The 17,197-nt window shown below is 36.5% G+C and overlaps 1 protein-coding gene across 2 annotated transcripts; it reads right to left on the bottom strand.

Moving 5' to 3' along the window:
• Positions 1-12,738: 12,738 nt before the first annotated feature.
• Positions 12,739-15,958, bottom strand: LOC116108632 (uncharacterized protein At1g01500-like). 2 transcript variants are annotated; one of them, XM_031394878.1, is made up of 3 exons: positions 15,814-15,958; positions 14,360-15,168; positions 12,739-13,332 (listed from the first exon to the last, which is right to left on the bottom strand). In XM_031394878.1, exons 2-3 carry the CDS (start codon positions 15,062-15,064, stop codon positions 13,090-13,092), a joined length of 948 nt encoding a protein of 315 aa, XP_031250738.1. In that variant the 5' UTR covers positions 15,065-15,168; positions 15,814-15,958; the 3' UTR covers positions 12,739-13,089. The 2 variants fall into 2 exon arrangements, with proteins under 2 accessions (XP_031250738.1, XP_031250737.1); XM_031394877.1 differs by lacking the exon at positions 15,814-15,958 and adding an exon at positions 15,268-15,788.
• Between the last annotated feature and the right edge of the window lie 1,239 nt (positions 15,959-17,197).

The following is a 17,197-nucleotide window of genomic DNA, read 5'->3' as shown; positions in this document are numbered from 1 at the left end:
GAAATATGTTAGATCTCAATATTAGAATTTGTAATTCTGGAAGCTTTGCCAACCAATGAGGAAAAGTATCATTTATCATGTTGTTCCCAACATTCAGAACTTCCAAATGGCTACAATTAACCAAAGTAGGTTGTAATGATCCCTCCAACTTATTGTCGTTAAGGTTAATATATTGAATGAAGCTATATGCAGATATTGAGGGGATGTCACCATTGAAATTGTTCATTTCAAGGTTCAAGAATGAAAGCCAATTTGTGTTTCCTAGACATTGAGGAATTGTTCCACTCAAGCTATTGAAAGATAGGTCAAGATATCTAACAGAGCTCAAGTTGCAAATTGACGAAGAGATCTCTCCTGTCAACATGTTGTTGGAAAGTAATAACTTTTCCAGAAATGGTGCATCTAAAATCACAAGTAGGCCTTGGAGCAAGTTGGATTGAAGGTCCAGAACCGCTAGATTCATATTTGAAGTTTTTTCCAAAAGGGAAGAAACTTGTAAGAAAATTGTGAGAGAGATTCAAATAGGACAAATGGTGACAAAATTCCCATTGAGTAATTTGGCCATGAATTCTATTGTTTGAAAGGTCTAAGATTTCCAAGCATTCTGAGGTTCTTAAGAAAATAGGGAATTCATTTATGTTGCAAGAAGAGAACATAAACCTTGAAATGGAATATGACCATCAACTTGATTTTCGGAAAAGTCTAATACAGATAGCTGTGAGAAGTTGAATGCTGAAGATGGCAACTGACCACTGAAATTATTGAATGAAAGATATAGATCAGTTAATTTGCTGAGGTTGCCAAAAACATATGGAAACTTTCCTTCAAAATTGTTCTACTCTGAGATTTAAACTTGTAAGCTAACTAAGTTTAGATAGTGATGCTGCGACTTGGCCATTGAATTTATTGGATGACAAATACAAAGAAGTTACTTTCGTGCAATTCCAAAGTGAATTCATTGGAAGAAAGATCCAACACATTCAAGTACCCAAGATTGCCAATTGTGTCAGGTAACTTTCCAGAGAAATTTGTGTCAGAGAGAGCTAAGAATCTCAGTGAAGAGCTCAAATTATACTTTGGTAAAGTACCTGTTAGAATTCGATTTTCGGTTAAACTCAACTTTTGGAGGAATGGAAGGCAGAAAATGTCTTCTGGGAAGTCGCCTTGCAGGCCTGTATTGCTGATAACAAGTGATATAAGAGTTGAAGACAGGTTCACCAAGGAGCCAGGAGCAACTGAAGACATATTCACTCCATCAAGATGAAGATGTCTTAATTTTGTTAGATTCTGCAATTGCTTATTGAAAACATGTGGGCTGAGTTCTGGTAATCTATCACAGAGATTAACAGAAAGATCAATTGAAACAAGTTCTGCTAGGTGATAGATTTCAGTAGGTATTAGGCCATAGATGAACGAAATAGAGACAACAACAGGAACAAAATATAATAGTAAAGCAAATCAAACAGTAAACAAAGAAAAATAATACGCGCGATTTACCCTGGTTCACCCAATATAGGATACGTCCAGCTGAGTCAATATTATTGCAATATGCCTCACCTCTCTCGTTTACAATGAATGAATTACTCTAACACTCATAACAAGAGAAAAGTATGTACTAGGTTTAAGAGATTAAACCTAGTTTTACAAGGATTCCTATTCCTAAGCCCAACCCAAAAAGAAATTAATAACTTAAAAGAAATCCTACAGCGGTCATACATGGAAAAGCCCAAAACCGCCTACGGGCTCGGGGGCACTGCCCCCGCGACCCCCGCCCGCTCACCGGGGAGCGGGGCACCCGCCCGTTGACTGGGCAGCGGGACCCCCGAGTGCGTCTCCGTTACCCATTAATACTGAAGTAGTCGACAACTCCAACAATAGAAACCGGAGAAAGAAAGGTTAAGATGTGCCAGTTTCATAAACTGACCAAACTTGGATGAGATGGTGGATTCACTGAAATCATTACAAGCTAGATTGAGCTTTTGGAGATGGTGAAGGAGGAAGAGACTACTGTTGTCATATACAACGCCATGGATCCAACTAGAAGAAAGATCAAGGCCAATTACTCGACCTATGAAGCTATCACAAGTGACTCCATCCCATGAGCAGCAATCAGTACTCTCCAGGATTCTGTCTTAGGATAAGAATATTTTTCACAACGATAAGAATAACTATTATCAATTGTAAAGGTATTCTTAAACTCCACATGTTTTTCACAGTTCCTATTCTTCAATTGTGAGAAAAAAATCAATCTTTATTAAGAACAGGAATCTATAATAGGAAATATCCTTTAATAATTTTCGGGGATTAAGACCATGCAGCCACAATTTTAGCTTGAGCATCTTAGAAATTGTTTAGAGACATTAAGCATAAATTGTGTTTCCAATTGGGTGGCTTTAAATGTCACCAGTTTTAAGTTTCAAAACATGATGAATGTATTAGAAGATCGCGTAACAGAAAACATATTAATAACATAAAAATAAAATCATATTATACAATGAGACACGATATTTACGTGGTTAGAGTCAATCAACAATTATGGTTTGCATATGTTGAGAACGATAGCTTGTTCTTTAGGTCTTACAGTGTGGAACGGGTTACAAGACTTCTCCAATAATTTAATTAGAAGTCTTGGTCTACTAATTAGAAAGCAGTAATTTCTACGCTAATTTATAATCTCACTATTTGACTTGATTTGTAGGCACCGATTGTTTTATATAGAAAAATAATATTGAGATAATCTAATTTGTACAAGTCGCACGTTGAAGCAAAAGTGGAAATGATCTGAAATGTTGTAAAAGAGAATATAGATGGCTAAGATGATAAGGTTGAGATATGTAAGGTTAATGTTATTGCTTGAAATTCAGTACACATTTCTGATCTCATAGACCCTTTTTGTATTTCTCCTGTTTTAATCTATTTTCTGAGTTAAAGGTAACATTCCCATGACTGCAAATTGTTTATGAACTTAAAATTTTGAAGATTGTTAAAGATCGAGTGCTACTGCCCCTGCATTGCCAATAACAGGGCATTCTGCCACAAAAGATCAATTTTGTTCATTGTAATTTGTTGATTCATATATAATCATATTGCTAAGGATCCTTTGATGAACTTGAAGCATATTAGTATGCTTTAGTCATGCCATTTTCATCAGAGCAGAGTTTTGCACAAGTTTAAGAATAAAAGAGCAATAGTTGGAGGCCTAGTTAGTAAATACAAATACGACAAAAAAGGGTATAGGAATTTTACGGGTATGATACGGCAAATGGTGAAAAATACGTTTGTAAAAATTCGGATATGGAAAAAATACAATATGGGTATATACGGGTTTAATACGACACATTGTCAATAATACGTTTTGAAAAATACGGCAATATCAATCCTAGTTTTAGCACTTTTCATGGGCCATTTGGTTAAAATCTATATAACATTTCAAATATATGGGTACGGCAAAAAAGGGTATGAGAATTTTACGGGCATGATACGGAAAATGGTGAAAAATACATTTATAAAAATTCGGACATGGAAATAATCCGCGAATAATACGGCTGAGGCATATAATTCGCTAATAATACGGCTAGGCTTAATATGCAAATTATACATCACGGGTGGGCGTATAATTCGCGAATTTACTAACTAGGATTGGCGGAAGAGAAGTTGATAAAACCATGTCAAAAAACCCATCATTCTTTGTGATGAATGAAGAGAAATGGAGGTCACCCGTAGACTTCTTATAGGTTGGAAATGTCATTTTCCAAGTGGTGCCGAAGCAACTAAAATATAGAATCCTATTATTTACTGGACTTAATTGAGGTTGACGAAGATATCTTATGCAGAAATTAATGAAGTTAATCCATCCCTTTTTCTGCATTAAATCTCAGAAACGGATATGATAATGAATAGACTAGAAATAGCAGTAACTATTATGATAAAACTAAACTTGAATTTTTCAAAAACCCCTTGTAAATGTTACCTTTTTTTTTTTTTTAATGAAGTTTCTTAGTAAACTTCATTGAGTTAAAAGGAACAAAAAGTGGAGTTATCCTGTCTCAAAAAGTGGCTGCGGAGACTTGAATCTGTGAAATTAATAGTCTTGGTCTTTGCTATATATGATTCCAGGAAATATCATTCAGGACTCAGAACAATCCTGTACCAACCGATCATGGCCTTCTTTCAATTTCCCAATAACCAGAAAAAGGAAAAAGAAAAAATGTAATGTCTATGTTTAATGAAATAGTGAAAATTACTTTTTACTTTATAAAAGAATTTTAAATATGCCAATGGAAGTTACTCAAAGTGCAAAACACAGAATAGGGCTCATGCGGGGGCGATCCTGCCATATATATTTAACGAGGAATAGCAACCTACCTAAGTAATAAAGTTAATGTATCTAAAGGTTCTGATATCATGCCACTGATTCTTGATTATTAATATGAAGTTTGGAATTAATATCTGACACGATCCGCCCCGACCCTCTCTATCCCATAGGCTTCAGGCGCACGCATGAGACTTGAGTGATCAAGACGTGTCGTGTGGAAATCTGAAAACCTGTATTCAGAATACATTTTTCATTAAAAAAAAAAAAAAAAAAAAAATTCTCTTGGTGTCATCTTGAAAAAGATACACACATGTTTTGTAAAATCCAAAAACGGATGGTATTAGATCCTTATAACATTTTCAATCAAGCGTGAGACAAACATATGAAATAAAACATAATTCTGCAGCGAAAACAAAATGTGACATCTTTACACACATGAAGAGTCGATGACGTTCAGCCCAACCTCAAGAGGAATCACTCCTCGACGCCATCTTCCTGTGAACCTAGGGAAAAAGGGTCTAAAAAGGGGTGAAATTAAAAATTTCCAAACATGTTTCAAAACTGATAGTTTAATCCAGATTAAAAACTACTCCAACATCACATCATAATACACATGAGCAATCACCACTTTTAGGTTAGGAAAATAATACAATTACCGAAGAATGCGCACCGAATTCGTACACCGACTGACGTGACGCAATCCTAACTGTCGATTAATTATGATTTAATATTAATCGACGGTCAGGATTATACCACATCATTCGATGCACGAATTTGGTGCGTATTCTTCAGTAACTGTAGCATTGCTCTTTATGTTATACTATGTTTACAATTTTAAGAACAAATTCTCAAATATCATATCAAGTCCAATATATATAAAAAATATATATATATATAAGAAATAAAACCATCGGTCCGACACTACCCACGAGCAATCATTTCTTCTAATTTGATCAATATTCAACATATGAAATGTTTTCATACAATAGTATGTCAAAAAAATAGCAAAGACGAAGATGTGGTTTAATCAAATAACCTAAGGAAATTTATAATAAAAATTCGTGAAGTCAATGTCCAACAAACTAAGCAAATAAAACAACATTCAACCGGCAGCCAAACTTTGAGAACCAAAACGCACCAATGCATATATGTATATAAAGCGCGATAAATTTAATTATATAAATGTGTACATATAAAAGAAAACTTAATTTTTTTAGTATTACTTAGTGAACGAAATAGAGACAACAACAGGAACAAAATATAATAGTAAAAAAAATCAAACAGTAAACAAAGAAAACAATACGCTCGATTTACCCTGGTTCACCCAATGTGGGCTACGTCCAGCTGAGTCAATATTATTGCAATATACCTCACCTCTCTCGTTTACAATGAATGAATTGCTCTAACCCACATAACAAGAGAAAAGTTATGTTTATATACTAGGTTTAAGAGATTAAACCTAGTTTTACAAGGATTCCTATTTCTAAGCCCAGTCCAATAAAGAATTAGTAACTTAAAAGAAATCCTACAGCGGTTATACATAGAAAAGCCCAAAACTGCCTACGGACTCAGAGGCCCCCGAGTGCGTCTCCGTTACCCATTAATGCTGAAGTAGTCGACAACTTCAGCACTTAGTACGTTTAGTATTTGTATTCCTTTTAATTATAGGTTCTATTTTTCCTTATAAGTTAGATCTAAAGTGTTGTATCACTTAATGTAGTGTTTGTGAAATTGGTGCCTGTTTCAAATGGCCATTGAAGCTCTGGCGATGGCGGGAGTAGGCCATCATGAATGCAGTATCATATTCGAGGAGTGGAACTGAACGTCAATTCACCGAGTGCCTCTGTATATGTTGATCGACGGAAGAAGTAAAGAAGAACAATATCAAAACTTCTGTAAAGAGTTAAAAGACATGTCTATAAGAAGTTTTCGCTCTTGCCATCTGTCCAACCATGACCATAAGCAGAACGAGATGAAGGTAAACATTGATGGCATGCGTAGAGGATGTTGCTTTAGCTATATTTAACACATTCTTTAAGAGAAAAATCAGCAAGAATAGAGTATAGAACTGTACTACATTATGTTTATTATTATTTGGGAGCATAGGTTATCTAATTCTTAAACAGGGTTATTACTATTAATTAATCATGATTAAATAATATTAAAAAAAGAGTATTGGATAAGCACTATAAATTGTAAGATTAAAGAAGTGAAAGCGCCATTTCTTAAATACCTAGGTTGTGTTTGTTTCCTTTTTAAAAAAAATACTCTATTCCTATCCTTAAAAAATGCATGTTTGTTTCCCTATTCTCAAAATCATATCTTATAATATTTAACTGTTTTAAACCCACATAGGTTTGTTAATTTAACTAAACACCCTCAACAAAAAAGTTTTATAAATTGACAAAAACACCCCCACCCACCCACATTTGTCAGATTCCGGCAACCGCCTCTACATCCCAAGATGGGACAATTACGCTGGATTCTGGCCATCTTCAAACCGCCTAGCATTTTTTGGTAAGATCCACCGTGGATCTAGTCGGAAAAGGCCAGATTCAACGACCAGATCTTTGGCCACATCTGACCGTTAATGATAGCTAATATATGGCCATCGTTAACCGTCAACGACGACCATGTCTTTGGCTATTGTTGACGGCCAGATTTGGCCATCAACGGCCAAATCTGGTCGTAGATCTAGCTAGAAAAGGTCATAGTGGCGTACGACCAGCCACATCTGACCGGTCGTACGCAATGACACTAGATTCCAGCGATGGTGGTCAGAATCTAGCAACTGTGGGTGGGTGGTAGACTTAGCAAAATGGGTCCAGACCCGCGGGTTGGCCCGTACCTGGGTAAAAAATATGGGGTACGGGTCTAATATATTGGACCCTTTTTTTAAACTCGTACCCGTATTATTGAGGGGTTATGTGGGTGAACATGCGGGCACCCGCGGGTACCCGTTTTTGCAAATCCCTAACCCTAAGTCCCTAACTCTAAAACAAATGTCAAAAATCAAAATAACTTATTCTCTCCCGCCTCTCAATCTCTCATCACTCATCAGTATACCTCACCTGATTTATTCATTCTCTAAACTCTCAATCTCTCATCCGTCATTCCCATTCCCAATCCCACCGTCGTTGGTCGCCCTCACTCATCCTCGTCGGCTGGTCATCTCCTCTCTCTCACGTCATCAGGACTCGGGCGTCAGCTCGTCATCTCCTTTTTCTCACGTCGTCAAGTGTCGGCTTGTCATCTCCTCTCTCTCTCCGTCGCAAGGCTCGCGGCTCTCCTCCTCACCATTGCAGTCGTAGATCGGTGAGTTGGGCTTCAAGATTTGTTTTTATTGTATCCATCTTTGTTCCAGAAAAGCTGCAGTTTGTTTGATGCTTAATTGACCTCTGTGATCATGCTATTGTTGGGTAGAATATCTTTCACAAGATTTGTATATTTTGGCTGATTACATAACTGTAATTTTTTTTCTAAATTTTTTTGGATAGTTTTGTATTAAAATTGAGATGTTTGAATATCCACTTCTTGCTTGCAGCAGATATTAGGGCCACCAAGCTTGCTGGCGGCAAAAATAGCTTGTCCCTCTTTGGTCAACTGGGTTTCTTATTTTTGTTTTGGCATTTTACATTAGGTTAAAGACTATCCCCTGTTTGAAGTTAAATGTATGTACATCTTCATATTCTTATTTTCATCAAGTGTGTTCCCCCCTTTTTTTTTTCTTGCAGCAATAATTGTATTTGTATTCTTGTAATAAAAACTTCATTGCTCTCCCTCTCTTTTTCATTTTGTTTCCCCTCCAATTTCTTGTTTTGGTGATCCATTGTTGATTTGATCTTGCAAAGAAGAGAATTTTAAAAAGGGTATTTGAAAAACAACAAAACGTCAATTTCTCATTTGAGCATTCGCCATTCAAAGTGGGGAGTCGTGAAAAGAATGAAAATTTGTCAATAGAGGAAGAGAATTTCTTTTTATTTTTATTCTTGAATTTAATTTTTAAAATAAAAACATTAAAAAGCTTTGTGATATAAAACAGCTTGTCTTTCCTTGAAAAGGCTTCAATTTTATGAATGATCAATGACTAGATGTTCAACTACCTCAATCATGTCTAAGTTTTAAACGATTGTCTAATCCCTCATCTCCGATTATTTCAATTTCTCTGATGCAATTCTCCTATGAATTTACAGACAACTGGACCATATAATAAAAACTTAAATTGATAAGACAACTCAGTAAGAACAAAACGAACTCAGTTGTAAAAAATTAAAACTGTAGGAATTTTAGGGGTGTAACTATCATAATTGAAAACTACTAGGGGTAAAACTGTAAAAACTAAAACTTGGAGAGAGAAAAAACGGGTACCCACGGGTCCACCCGTACCCGCATAGGGCAAGGTACGGGTCCAATATTTTAGACCCGTATACTTCAACTCGTATTGAACTCGTATGGCCTATACCCGTGATGACCTAACCCGTACCCGGTCCACCCACCCTTTTTGCTAGGTTTAGTGGATGGGAGTGTTTTTATCAATTTATAAACTTTTTATTATTGGGGGTGTTTAGCTAAATTAACAAACTTATGGGTTTTTTTGGTAAATTTTCAAATTCTACCTTGTAATAATAATCCAGCACAACTTAACAATAATATTTCAAAAATACTACTCAAAATAATAAAATAAACACACCCTGCCTCCCTATCTTGTGTCTTCAGCAATTTCTTTAGACGCTCAGCGACCATGTAGATTCACCTACTCGCTTGTTGGTATAGCCACGTGTCCTCCGCAAATCCTCTATTAATAATAAAACCGTACCAATCTTCTTCCCCGGTCACTTCATTTGCCACAACACCGATTCCATCCTAACAAATGACCCCGACAAACACCAAAAAAACAATTCACTTTCTTAGTCGGCGTTCGACGAGTTACCAAGAGGCAATGTAAGAGGATTTTCATAGAGCGAAGGCTGGTGGATTGAATGGTGGTGATCTGTTGAATATTCAATACCAGAATCAGCCGAAAATCAGCTAAGAACAAGAAACACTAGCTTTGCGGTGGCCGAGAACCAAAGAGAAATCAGATATCGGAGTGAGAAGAGTTTTGTAGATAATAGACTGAAGGTTCAAATGGTGGTAATTGAAAAAAAAAAATTCCGCCAGAATAGGCTCTAGGTAGTAATAGAATATTAATTTTGGGTGAAAAAGTGATATTTTAAAACTTTTTGGGTGGAAAAAGATCATTAAGAGAAACTTTGGGTGAGAAAAAGTCCTTTTCTCTCAAAAGTCAAAACACGTTGGAGGGTTGCTAAAACAGTTCCATTTACAGGCCCAAAGCTATTTCCTTCAACTATGCACTACGCAAGCTTCAATCATCATCATCATGACCCCACATTCAACAAGATCAAGATAAATTCTGATATTACATTAAATTATACTAAGAAAACTTTTTACCATTATTTAATCATAAAATCAATCATGTCCAACTAAGTAATTTTCAACTTTCCCAAGTAAATATTCTCTAGCAAACAGCTGGGGAATAAGCAACACCACAATAAAAGAGAGAGGTTTGGGGTCGTTAATTGCCATTTCAAGTACAGTGAGGTTTGGATGATTATGATTTAATCTTTATTTGGTTGGTAGGCTTGAATTTGTCACTTATTTAATACAAATAGTGGGTTTTAAGCAGTCTTCTCGATTCGAATTCAAGATATTAATCTTTGGAGATGTGTCAAGAGTATATTACGATGGGTAAAAGACAGACTTTTTTCCACCTAAGGTTTGCCTTAACGACACTTTCCCATCCAAAAGTTTCAAAATATCATTTTTTTCATTCAAAGTTAATTATTTTGTTATTATCCAAAGTCAATTTTGACTGTAAAAATTATTTTCGTGACCACTATTTAAATCTTTGGTCTCCTTTTTATAAAATACTTCACTCCAACACTTGATTTATTGTCGATTGTCGGCCATCACAAAACTAGGGTTTTCCATTCTTTGTTGATTTTCGGTTGATTCCGACAGCTAATATTCAATCAGTTACCACTAATGTTCTGAGAACCGAACTGGACCTTCCGGTCGGACCGGTTCGATCTGGAGTCGGTAGTATTTCCAGTCCGGTATCTCATGAAAACTGTCATTTTCTGTTAAACCGGATTAAGCTGCGGTTGGACTGCCGGAATACTGTCGAGTCACGGTCCAATCACCGCTCAATCTCGCCTGATTCCAGAATTGTTCGACGGCGAAAACACCACCATTCGATGTGACTACTTCTCCACGACAAAACCCAACCATTTTCAGTTGCCGTCGTCCAGCCTTCGTCACTCGCCGTCCATCTAAAGTTCACACGATCGTCGGGCTTTTTTTGTTGATTCCGGCGAGTTCCGGCGCCGATGGAACTCCCTAGCACCACCATCAGATTCGCCGGAACTTATGCATCAAAAGCCCCATGATTCCAACTTCGATTGGCCGTCGATCATTGCTGCCGCCACCACTCACCAGTTTCTTCACTCGACAGGGGTGTTTTAGACAGATTTAAAACTGTAAGGGAGTATTATAGGGGTGTTTTTTATGAATTTCAAACCTTCAGAGACTAAAAATAATTTTACAGAATACGGTCCAACCGACCGATCCAATCGGTCAAACTGGAAACCGGACCTTTGAACAGGTCATAGTCTAGTCTGGTTTTCGAACCATTGGTTACCACCATTCGATCTACCGACCTCCACTCTATAAAATCCCTTTCACCCTAGCTCCTGATAACTTACCGAATACCGGTTGAAAAAATGAAGTGTATTTTAAATGTTAACGAAATATAAATTTTTAGTGAGTAAGTGGTCATTTAAGACAAACCTTGGTTGGGAACAAGTCGTTTACTCAAAAAATCCCTAAGCCAGGAGAGAGTAGTCGAATTACAACAGTGATGGGCAATCGACGTAGTATGTCCTGTTTGTTTCTATGCTGTTTTGGGCAACTTTGACATTTAAAACATTTTTCCATTAACAGGCCCAAAGCTATCTCCTTCAATTATGCACTACACAAGCTTCATCATCATCATCATCATCATCATCATGACCCCACATTCAACAAGATCAAGATAAGTTCTGATATTACATTTTACCATTATTTAATCATAAAATCAATCATGTCCAACTAAGTAATATTCTCTAGTAGACAGCTGGGGAATAAACAACACTACAGTCAAAGAGAGGTTAGGGGCCGTTAATAGCCATTTCAAACATCCCCATCTGTCTCTCTCGCGCTGGGGACTTTCTACTTTCTGTGATCTTTCCAGGAGAAAATGGCACTGCCGTGTGAAGTGGGTTCTCGTGGAGTCATGGCTGAGCTGACACTAAAAAGTGGTGAACGTGAAATGATGGCAAATATAGTCCACAAATGAAGCCTTTAAGTGTTTGGACACAATAATTGAGACATTAACTTGTCAATAAAGAGATCTACAGTCTACACCTCTTTCTATTACCACAGCTTTAGTGCTATGCTATTTAACTAGACTTTAGTATATATAGATACGATAAAAAAAAAAAGGTATGAAAATTTTAACATATGATACGATAAATAATAAAAAATATATTTATAAAAGTTCAGATATAGGAAAAATATAATGCGAGTATATATGAGTTTAATACGACACATTATCAATAATATGTTTTAAAAAATACGATAATATTAATCTTGGTTTTAACACTTTTCATGAACTATTTAGTTAAAATTAATATAGTATTTTAAATATAAAGGTAGGACAAAAAAAGGGGTACGAGAATTTTACAAGCATGATACGACAAATGGTGAAAAATACGTTTATAAAAATTCGGCAAAAATTCAGATGCAAGAATAATTTCACGAATAAAACATCTAAGGCATATAGTTCGCGAATAATACGGTTGAAGTGATAAAATACAGAAATTCGCTAATTAAACAATTGGACGTATAATTCGCGAATTTACTAACTAGACTTCTAGATAGCTTGACGATTCGCTTAAGACTTTTGAGTATATTACTCAAGAGATCATGAGTTCGAATCTCCACGACTATTAATAAGGGATAATCACTGGAGACTTACTTGACCATTACCTTCCTGAATCCATTAGTGTGAAACATTTTCTTTTCCAAGTGAAATCCCATAGTATATGAAAGAGTGAAAAAGTGCTTTCGTTGTTGTGGAATAAGAAGCCTTCGTATCTTAATGCATGTATTTAATTTATTCGAGGCTATCAGAGCGGGATCCACTTTTTGGGGAATACGAGTCGATGCAATAACAAGAATATTTCTAGTGGATCATCTTTCACAATCCCTAGAGAGATAGTCTCATTCACATCCAGATCATGAATGTTTGGAATCCATATTATGCAAAGGAGACATTGCTTCCCCACCAAACCCCCCACACCCCCCGGCGGATGGATACCAAAAAAAACAAAATTTGTGCTATTTATAAACAAAATCATAACAGCTTCATCTGACAAGATTCTACAACTATGCAATGAACTTATACATTTATGAAAACTATAGGTGCAGGATATACAGGCAAGATAACTGCTGTAAGGTAGTACATGTGAAATAGAATTATGCTTTATTTTTGTAGATAAAAAGACTAAACTTGCTCCCCCACACGAATAACAAAACCAAGAAAAAAACTGGAAAGTCTTGCCTCAACCGCACTTAATTACAAAAAACTTCGACCTTCTAATCAATCATCTGCAATCTGTCAGAAACGCCGATATGTTAGCTTCCCATTTGGATGATGATAACATTGGATGTTGCTATAGACGCCGCCTTCTGAAGTTTCGGGTTGTGCCTTGGTAGGTTTGAACCAGTAAACCGACACCTAACCCGATTCCCACACATATGCTGAGGCCAATGCCAACACCCACCCTCACACCTGCATTGAACCATGAGAGTTCCCCATCTTCACCTTCTAAATATTCACCATGCAAATATTCAGTCCCCCGGTAAAGGAGGTCGTAGTCTTCATTTTCTGGTTTGTGATTTGAGTACTCTGATATCTGAAAAATCATGAAGAATATGTAAAGCAGAATTCTTTGTGCATAATCAGATGCAGATTGAGCAGCAATATAAGAAAAAAAAAAAATCTCAAAATGAAAGCATAATTGATTCTTGACCAGCTGCAGTTCCCCAAGACAAATATCAAATGTATATTACAAAGAACACCAGAATCATAGATAAGTTTGTTAAATATAGCTCACCCAGAAACTCCAAAGTGAAAAAGGAAATTCACCGTAACAAGGATACTACGAAGAGCAATGGGACAAAGGACCCATAAAAAATGCAAGTGGATTTGGAGGAAGAGCTTTCTGAAGTGTTTCTTTTACCATAAATCAAATTCACACAGCGATGTCCATGATCATCGGAATGGTGGAAATGAGTCGATATGGATTCTCCATAACCATACAAGAAAATACTGCTATAATAGTTAACTCAACCTTTTAATCTCCCACACAAGGCAATCTTGTCAGGCAAAATGTGTGGTAAATGAAACAGGATTCTCTAGCAACTATAGACAACAATTCTGGGGTTAAGATCTTTCATATCTTTTCTAACAATTACCATCCGTTGATCGAATTTGGGTGTCAATTGGATATCTAAAAAGAAACTAGACAAAATGAATACACAGGATCAGTATACACATCCAGACCATATCCAAATTCTGTAACCCTTAAAACAGAAATCAGGGAGTCATTAGAGTTTTTCTTCTCTTTAAGAGGTGAGAATCAACTTTTGGATGCTTATTTAAACAAAACCAGTAGAGGCAAATGTGTAACACACATGACTTGATCAAATTTGTATATGGAACAAAATATACAGATAGCCATAGAAAAAGAGATCAATCATTCTTGCAACAAGAAAAAAGTTACAAGCCAGTAAAGCTTTTCGGTTGTACCAAGACATATATGGGTTATAAAAATGGAAAAGTAATGTATTACAAAATTGAGAGAAGACAAAAACATCCTAAGCATTTAAAACTTGAGTTTCCTTCAACTTTAAAGGTTAAACTTTGAAACTAACATGTACCTGCAAAGGAAGCGCAGATGGACCATCTTTCTCAAATTCATATGCCTCATACTCTGGTATGGAACCCAACATCCCCTTCCTTGTTTGCTTTTTTCGAGAACTAAGCTGCAAAGTCTTTGTTAAAATGATTGGAGTGCCAGAGAAGGACCCTGCAACATACACCTCAATTGCTGGTGAAGCAGAGTCTGAACCCATAAATTGTTTAGCCTTCAGGAAACCAGTGCCCGAGGTCATTTCTGATTCACAGTTCATGCTCCATCTCTGGTCATGGTTTCCAGGATCCCCAGCAAACCCATTGCTGTTACAAAATTCTAGAACCCCAGATAGCACAAGAACATCCTTATCAAAAACCTCAAACTTCACACTTCCTGTCATCCTTATACTATCAGTGCTCACAAATGTTACTTCTTCAGATCTCTTATCCAATCTATCCCTTCTAAGTAGTGTTGAAGCCCCATCAGAATAGATACTCGTTCTAACACCATTTACTTCAAGAAGGGTGTTGGGATGCAGTGGAAGATGATTTAGTGTGAGGCACTCAGGCGTCGAATCATCAATCTCACATTTGCTGATTCTAACATAGAAAACTCTTAAATCAAGCCAAGGTAGAGAGCCCTTAACACATTGCTGGTAAGGAGAGTGCTTTATAACGTGGCCATTACTAGTTGGTCCGTTACCATTAGATGTCTCATAGGAATTTTCCATTGCCCTCAAGGAAATCAATTCTCTCCAGTGAAATGCTTCCAACTTGATTAAATTGATGACTCAGAAAAAATCACACAAGCGAGAGTCATGTGAGCATAGAAACCCTGCAGCCATGTCAATAAACAGAGATCAGACCTATTCATTAACTGTAATTTGAACATTGAAATACCAACAAACAGCAGAAACTACCGATCTAGCCATACCCAGAAGGACATGCTGGGGAAAAAACTGAAAGAAACCAACTGAAACTAAATATATATATTCTGAGGGACAGAACTCCAAGTAAAAAAGGGATATGGAGAAGGGAAAGAAGAAGCAGAAGCCTCAAAAGTCTCAAGCAGAAAAAGAGAAACCATACATAAATTCCGTAGGAATTCAAATAAGAAACAAATAGCGATCATCTAAGCAAAGGAAAGAACCAAATACCAAACCAGAAGAAGAAACAGGAGATAAAGTAGGAATAAGAAGATGGGAAAATACTGGAAAAAAAATCCAAAGTGTTCAAGCCCAAGAAATATTCAGTTAAAAGAAAAAATGGGGATATCCAAAGCAGAGAAAAATGGTCACTGTCCAAACAAGAAACAACACACCCCTGCAGAAACTTAATTTAAGAAAAAAGAAAATAAAAAACAAAAACAAAATTTCGGCTATCCAAAGCTGAGCAAAATGGTCACTGTTTTCAGAAACTTAATTTACCCAACAAACAACAGCAACAAAACAATTGATGAGTTATATACTTAATTTCATACCTGCAACACCCCATCACCAAGCAAATAAATTAGCCCAAAAGGTAAAGTCTTTGCTCCAATGACCATTCACAGTAAAAATAATCCCCACCACCAACAAGATTGCCGGCAATACATGACAAATCATGCACGTCACAAACTCACAATTCACAAAAACAGACAAAACACAACTTGCGTTTGTTCACTCGTATAATTACGACTTTAACACACACAGAAACCACAATTATATTTGTTTAAATCCAATAAAAAAACTCACCACATAAAATATCTTCGACCCCACTAATCTCTTTCTCTTCTTTCCGTCTCAACGGCCAACGCCTCTATCTTGTGGCCTCCACAAATCCTAAAAAAGAAAAATAAAGCTATATCTTTTGATTTAACAATCTTTACAGCTACACAAAATATGCACCACAGTTCCCAAATCGAAATCTAAATCAAAGAACAACCCTGATCGTCAAAAGTTCGCAACCAATGGTGGGTTGTTAAATTTCTTCTTATCGTGGTTGAAACAGGAAGTCTCAACTCTCAATATACGAGTTTTTGAATGATTATAAAAAATAATAAAAAAAAAGGAGAAAAAACACCAATAAACAAATAAGTGGGGTCAGTCCATATATGATATTTTCCTTCAGATCTTATCCGAGAAAAATAGAAGACGGCTTCACAAGCCAATGTATTGAAAATGATGTAAACACTTTATACATAAAGCTAAACACTTAAACAANTGCGAGTTGGGTTGGTGGCATCGCAACTGGACCAACTTGTGGTTGAAGGTTGCTACGCTGCCAATCCAGCTGGTGGTTGCAGGTTAGGCCGGCGTCACAGCCTCCAGCGTAGAAGGAAGAGGTGATGGCGAAAAAATGATAAGAAAAAAAGAAAAAGAAAAAAATAGAAGGAAAAGAAACGAAAAAGGGAAAAGTTACATGAACCATGTTTCAATTTTTAAATTTTGACTTCTGCAGCTTTCATGTAAATTGACCATTTGGCCTTTATTCAGAACGGTTTTCCTTAATGGAATGTAACGGTGGGTGGGAAAGTGTCGTTTTGAAACTTAACGGGTGGGAAAATGTCGTTCTCCCTTACATTTACACCTCCCATATCTCCACTATATATTACACATACACTTCTTGAAGTGATCATACTTGTGCTGTACTAATTAGCCTCTCTACTCTACATGATCTTTACGGTAAACTTATAGTATACAACAATAAAGAATATTTACCTGTCCTTCAAGTGAAATCCAGAGAGATTGGACGCCTCTTTTAAAGTCTTCCTCCACATTTGCACTTTCTCTGTATCCATCTCAAAACGTTCTTCATGATCAACAAATGCTTCTTGAAACACTCCTATTTGATGTCTTGGCTCGTATGGCTCCACCTCATAGAAA

Source organism: Pistacia vera, unplaced genomic scaffold (genome assembly GCF_008641045.1).
Source record: "Pistacia vera cultivar Batoury unplaced genomic scaffold, PisVer_v2 Contig567, whole genome shotgun sequence".
NCBI lineage: Eukaryota > Viridiplantae > Streptophyta > Magnoliopsida > Sapindales > Anacardiaceae > Pistacia > Pistacia vera.
The sequence above is the reverse complement of the archived record's forward strand: the minus strand, read 5'-3'. Positions and strand labels throughout refer to the sequence as shown.

What these genes read in the sequence shown, in the direction of transcription:
- LOC116108632 (XM_031394878.1), bottom strand. Translation starts at nt 15,064, where the DNA reads ATGGAAAATTCCTATGAGACATCTAATGGTAACGGACCAACTAGTAAT. An exon ending in CATCTGCGCTTCCTTTGCAG is followed by an intron (nt 13,333 to 14,359) that starts GTACATGTTAGT and finishes ATGATTTTTCAG; the next exon opens with ATATCAGAGTACTCAAATCA.